The sequence below is a fragment of the Heliangelus exortis genome, chromosome 23 (assembly GCF_036169615.1).
Source record: "Heliangelus exortis chromosome 23, bHelExo1.hap1, whole genome shotgun sequence".
In the NCBI taxonomy this organism is placed as follows: domain Eukaryota; kingdom Metazoa; phylum Chordata; class Aves; order Apodiformes; family Trochilidae; genus Heliangelus; species Heliangelus exortis.
The window spans coordinates 1,951,699-1,957,716 of record NC_092444.1 but is presented as its reverse complement, the minus strand read 5'-3'; the positions used below and the strand labels follow the sequence as shown (position 1 = coordinate 1,957,716).

The 6,018-nt window shown below is 56.8% G+C and overlaps 1 protein-coding gene across 1 annotated transcript; it reads left to right on the top strand.

Annotated features, from left to right (window-relative positions):
- The first annotated feature begins 136 nt into the window (after nucleotides 1-136).
- On the top strand, nucleotides 137-3,986 carry PPCS (phosphopantothenoylcysteine synthetase). Its single transcript, XM_071766832.1, has 3 exons — nucleotides 137-636; nucleotides 2,561-2,664; nucleotides 3,323-3,986. Exons 1-3 carry the CDS (start codon nucleotides 171-173, stop codon nucleotides 3,644-3,646), a joined length of 894 nt encoding a protein of 297 aa, XP_071622933.1. The 5' UTR covers nucleotides 137-170; the 3' UTR covers nucleotides 3,647-3,986.
- Nucleotides 3,987-6,018: the final 2,032 nt, after the last annotated feature.

The following is a 6,018-nucleotide window of genomic DNA, read 5'->3' as shown; positions in this document are numbered from 1 at the left end:
CCCCCAGAGCTCCCTTCCCGTCCCTTCCTTAGGCCACGCGTTGCCAAGGCGACACTTCCGCCTCGGGGTGGGGTGTGGCCGGAAACGGGCGCGGCTACATCCGGCGGAAGTTCCGGGTGTGTGTGGTGCCGTTAGGAGGGGTAAGGGGAGGGGGGGGGGGGGGTCTCAAGATGGCGGCGGCCGGGGCTGAGGAGCGCGTGCGGGCCTGGGCTGCGGGGCAGGCGGCGCGCGGGCGGCGCGTGGCGCTGGTGACGTCAGGGGGGACCCAGGTGCCGCTGGAGGCGCGCGCCGTGCGCTTCCTGGAGAACTTCAGCAGCGGGAGGCGCGGAGCCGCCTCAGCCGAGCGCCTGGCGGCGGCGGGATACGGGGTCTGCTTCCTGCACAGAGCCCGATCCGCCTTCCCCTGGGCGCGGGTCCTGCCCCCCGCCGGGCCCGCGCTGCTCGACGCGTTCCGCCTCGACCCCGGCCCCCCGCCCGCCGTCACCGCCGATCCCGCCGCTCTCCCCGCCCTCCTGCCCGCCCTCCGGCAGTACCGGCGCGCTGCGGAGGAGGGGCTGCTGCTCTCCATCGAGTTCACCGGGCTGGAGGAATACCTGGAGCTGCTGAGGGCTGCTGCCCGCGCACTGGCGCCTTTCGGTACGGGGAGGGCAGCGGCGGGAGGAAAGGGACCGGGGAACCGGGGGATCCGGTGTGAGGGGATTTGGGGGATCCGGGTGTGAGGGGATGGGGAGGATCTGGGTGTGAGGGAACGGGGGGTTCGGGTGTGAGGGGACTTGGGGGATCCGGGTGTGAGGGGATGGGGGGATCCGGTGTGAGGGGATGGGGAGGATCCGGTGTGAGGGGATTTGGGGGATTCGGGTGTGAGGGGATGGGGGGATCCGGTGTGAGGGGATTTGGGGGATTCGGGTGTGAGGGGATGGGGGGATCCGGTGTGAGGGGATTTGGGGGATTCGGGTGTGAAGGGATGGGAAGGATCCGAGGGTGAGGGGATGGGAGGGATTTGGGTGTGAGGGAACTGGGGGTTCGGGTGTGAGGGGATGGGGGGGGATCCGGGTTTGAGGGGATGGGAAAGATTTGGGTGTGAGGGGATTTGGGAGGTTCGGGTATGAGGGGATGGGGGGGATTTGGGTGTGAGGGGGTGGCAAGGATCCAAGGGTGAGGGGATGGGGGGGATCCGGGTGTGAGGGAGCAGGGGGGGTTCGGGTGTTGTGAGGGAACGGTAAGGATCCGGGTGTGAGGGGATGGGGGAGATCCTGGTGTGGGGATTTGGGGGCTTCAGGTGTGAGGGGATGGGAGGGATCTGGTGTGAGGGGGTGGGGGGGAATCCGGTGTGAGGGGACAAAGCAGCTGGAGGGGTCCCCATGGTGAGGGTGATGAAGTGACCCCAGAATGAGAGGGTGGCCCCAGGGTGAGGGGATGGGGTGTCCCAGGGCTGAGGTGGTCCCAGTGGGTGTGGGGCTCTGCTGTGATGGGGTCCCCAGGGGGAGGCTGAGGGGACAGGAGGGGTCCTGGGGGATTCCTCAGTATGAAGGTCCCCAAGTGACCCCAGGGTGAGGGGATGGGGCACCCTCGAGGTGGTCCCAGTGAGTGTGGGGCACTGGTGTTGATGGGATGGGGGGAGGCCATGGGGACCAAGGAGAGAGGCAACCAGGCAGAATGGGAGGGAGTCCTGAGTGTGAGGGGACAAAGTGGCCCTGGGGAAATGGCAGGCATGAGGGGACAAGGCAGCCTGGGTGGTCACCCAAGGTGACCCCAAGGTGAGGGGATGGGGTAGCCCTGGGGCCCAGGTGAGAAGCACAGAACCTATGAGGAGAGGCTGAGGGAGCTGGGGGTGTTGAGGCTGGAGAAGAGGAGGCTCAGGGGAGACCTCATCACTCTCTCCAACTCCCTGAAAGGAGGTTGGAGCCAGGGGGAGGTTGGGCTCTTTTCCCAGGCAACTCTCAGCAAGACAAGAGGGCACAAGAGGTCTCAAGTTGTGCCAGGGGAGGTTTAGGTTGGACATTAGAAAGAATTTCTTTCTGGAGAGGGTGCTCAGCCATTGGAATGGGCTGCCCAGGGAAGGGGTGGATTCTCCATCCCTGGAGATATTTCCAAAGAGCCTGGATGTGGCACTCAGTGCCATGGGCTGGGAACCACGGGGGGAGTGGAGCAAGGGTTGGACTTGATGAGCTCTGAGGTCCCTTCCAACCCAGCCAATTCTGTGATTCTATGAAGGTGACCCCAGTGACCTTGGAGCTCTGGTGTGAGGGGACAGAGGGGACCCATGGTCCAGCACCCTGCATGAGGGTCTGGGTTGTCCTGGGGGTTTGGTGTGTGTGGGTGAGGTGTCCCTGAGGGTTTGGTGTGTGGGTGAGGTGTCCCTGAGTGTATCTGAGGGAGTCCCAGTGTTTGGGGGAATCAGCACTGCCCTGCTCAGGAGTGGGTGATGGGGAAGTCTCTGAGTTGATCCCTGGGGTCCCCAAGGTGGTGTGAGGGGTCCCAGCTGGCTCTGGGGTCCCTGAGGTGAGAGTATGAGGCTGCTGAGTGTGCTGATGGGTGACTGCAGGTGTGTTTCTTGCAGGTTCCAGTGTCATGTTTTACCTGGCTGCTGCTGTCTCAGATTTCTACATCCCTGCCTCTGAGATGCCTGAGCACAAGATCCAGTCCTCAGAGGGACCCCTGCAGGTGGGGCACCCCAGGACATTGTCCCCCTCCACCTCTCCCTCCTCCCTTTCTGACATCCCAGCTGCCCCTGTGTCCTGCTGGGGTCACTGGCTGGGAAGAAGACCTGGAAAGGCTGCAAAACAGAGTCTCTCTGGCCAAAAAAACTGTGTGTTTTCTCTGGGAATGGGAAGCTGCACTTCCCTGGGAGCAGAATCCCTCATGAATATCCCTTTAAAGCTTTCCCTGGGAGCAGAATCCCTCATGAATATCCCTTTAATGCTATGGATGCCTGCAGCTTCAGTGTGAGTTGGTGGTGGAGTTGATGAAAAGTTGCTGCTGGAGTCCTTTTTTTTTCATCTTTTCACAAGTTGCTGGGTTAAGAGTTGACAGGATGCCTGGATTTTGGAGTTTATGCAGTTGCTTCATTGCTGAAGAGCACCCTGCTGGGGTGTTAACATCAGGCTGATAATTTAACTTAATTTTGCAGTTCAAGCTTAGGGACTTTTTAACCTGGTTTGGTGAGATCTGGCCCCAATACTGCCTCGGAAAATGTGGAAAATGTCCCAGTGTAAACATAACACCAAGAGAAGCTGGAATTTCCCTTTCCCCCCCTCTGTCTCTCACTCATTTATTAGATTTTTGACCCAACCTTTTTCTCTGCTCTTTTTCCCCACCGTAGATCACCATGAGGATGGTGCCCAAAATGCTTTCTCCTCTGGTCAAAGAGTGGGCCCCGGAGGCCTTTGTCATTTCCTTCAAACTGGAAACAGATCCCTTGATCCTGATGGATAAATCCCGACAGGCACTGGAGAAATACAGGCACCAGGTGGTGGTGGCAAATGTCCTGGAGTCCAGGAGAAACTCTGTCATCATTGTCACCAGAGACTCACAGACTCCCTTAGCACTTTCTGAAGAGGAAATAGCTCAAGGCATGGAAATAGAGGAAAAAATAGTGAGTTACCTTCAGGGCCTGCATGCTGCCTTTATAGAGAAGAAATTTTGAGGAGCAGCTGGGAGTGGAACAAGTGGAATTGTACTAGGGAAGGGGAAGTGGAACTGGAACAGATTCTCCATCCCAGGTAACCAAACCCTCAGTGAGAAGCTGTGGGACAGGCTGCCCCCCACACCCCTGGGACAACCCTTTCCCCAGCTCAGCAATGAGTTCTGCTTCTTGCCTTGTAAAAAAAAAAGAGAAAATACAACGAAATGAAACCATTCCAAAGGGTGATCCTTGTTCTGGTGGCTAAGGAAGCAAAGGATCCATCACTTTGTTTCTGTCCCATGGGCTGGGAGTCCTGGGAGGTGGAGAAATTATCTGTCTGTATATAAAAGATTTCCTTGAATCTGCCTTTTCCAAGTTTTTTTTTTTTTTTTCCAGTTGGTGGAGGGAAGGAATGGTGTGCTGCTCTGAGGAGTGGGGAGGAGCAGCAGAGCTGGCCACTGGCTGGTGTGGAGAGTGGGTGACAAAAGTGAAGGAGAAAGGAGGTGACAAAGCTTGGAGAAAACATCTGGAGCTCAGGAGGGGAGACCCAGTGGACCTGTGGTTCCAGAACTGCTCTGAAAAGTGGTTAAAAAACCAGGTAGTGGAGCAGAGCAGCTGCTTCACAGAGGTTTTTCCTTCCATCCTGTGGATTGCTGGGAGGACAAAGGCAAGGAAGAGGTGGCACTGAGCATGGTTTGGGGAGGAGAAGTTGAAGGGGGGTGGGCAGTGAGGCTGGGGAGGTGTCAGCCTGGGGAACAGAACTCTGCTTGGTTGGTGAGAACCAGGAGGCTCCTGGTTTGCTCTCAATCTGAGGGATCAGTTTCTCTGAGCTGATGTTCCTCGTGCTTCCAAGAAGCCAAGTGTGGGATTCTGTGGTGAAAAAGAAACCTTAAGTGCAGCTGTGGCACTGCACTGGCTCTGTTTGTAGCCTTTCCTTCAAGTACATCCATTGGAAGCCTGTAAAGAAAACCAGGAATTCCCAAGAATTGGGACAAAAGTGAAGGAGAAAGGAGGTGACAACATCTGGAGCTCAGGAGGGGAGACCCAGTGGACCTGTGATTCCAGAACTGCTCTGAAAAGTGGTTAAAAAACCACTCTGCTTCACAGAGGTTTTTCCTTCCATCCTGGACTGCTGGGAGGACAAAGGCAAGGAAGAGGTGGCACTGAGCATGGTTTGGGGAGGAGAGGTTGAAGGGGGGTGGGCAGTGAGGCTGGGGAGGTGTCCCCTCAAGAGGGGAGACCCAGTGGACCTGTGATTCCAGAACTGCTCTGAAAAGTGGTTAAAAAACCAGGCAGTGGAGCAGAGCAGCTGCTTCACAGAGGTTTTTCCTTCCATCCTGGATTGCTGGGAGGAAAAAGGCAAGGAAGAGGTGGCACTGAGCATGGTTTGGGGAGGAGAAGTTGAAGTGGGGGTGGGCAGTGAGGCTGGGGAGGTGTCAGCCTGGGGAACAGAACTCTGCTTGGTGGGTGAGAACCAGGAGGTTCCTGGTTTGCTCTCGATCTGAGGGATCAGTTTCTCTGAGCTGATGTTCCTCGTGCTTCCAAGAAGCCAAGTGTGGGGAAAAAGAAACCTTAAGTGCAGCTGTGGCACTGCACTGGCTCTGTTTGTAGCCTTTCCTTCAAGTACATCCATTGGAAGCCTGTAAAGAAAACCAGGAATTCCCAAGAATTGGGACAAAAGTGAAGAAGAAAGGAGGTGACAAGCTTGGAGAGAACATCTGGAGCTCAGGAGGGGAGACCCAGTGGACCTGTGGTTCCAGAACTGCTCTGAAAAGTGGTTAAAAAAACAGATAGTGGAGCAGAGCAGCTGCTTCACAGAGGTTTTTCCTTCCATCCTGGATTGCTGGGAGGAAAAAGGCAAGGAAGAGGTGGCACTGAGCATGGTTTGGGGAGGAGAGGTTGAAGGGGGGGTGGGCAGTGAGGCTGGGGAGGTGTCAGCCTGGGGAACAGAACTCTGCTTGGTGGGTGAGAACCAGGAGGTTCCTGGTTTTATCTCAATCTGAGGGATCAGTTTCTCTGAGCTGATGTTCCTCATGCTTCCAAGAAGCCAAGTGTGGGGGAAAAAAAAAACCTTAAGTGCAACTGTGGCACTGCACTGGCTCTGTTTGTAGCCTTTCCTTCAAGTACATCCATTGGAAACCTGTAAAAAAACCCCAGGAATTCCCAAGAATGCAGCTCTCCCACTGGAGGGCTCTCCTGAGGCAAGGCAGGGCTCTGGCTGCTCTCCAGTGGGGACACTGAGCTCCTGACAGTCACAACCTGGATACAAAAGGGGTTGAGAGTGACCCTGAAGAGGACTTGAGGGGTGTGGATTGACCAGAAATGTGCTGGTGCAGCCCAGAAGGACAACCCTCACCTGGGATGTATCCAGAGGAGCCCAGGGAGCAGATCAG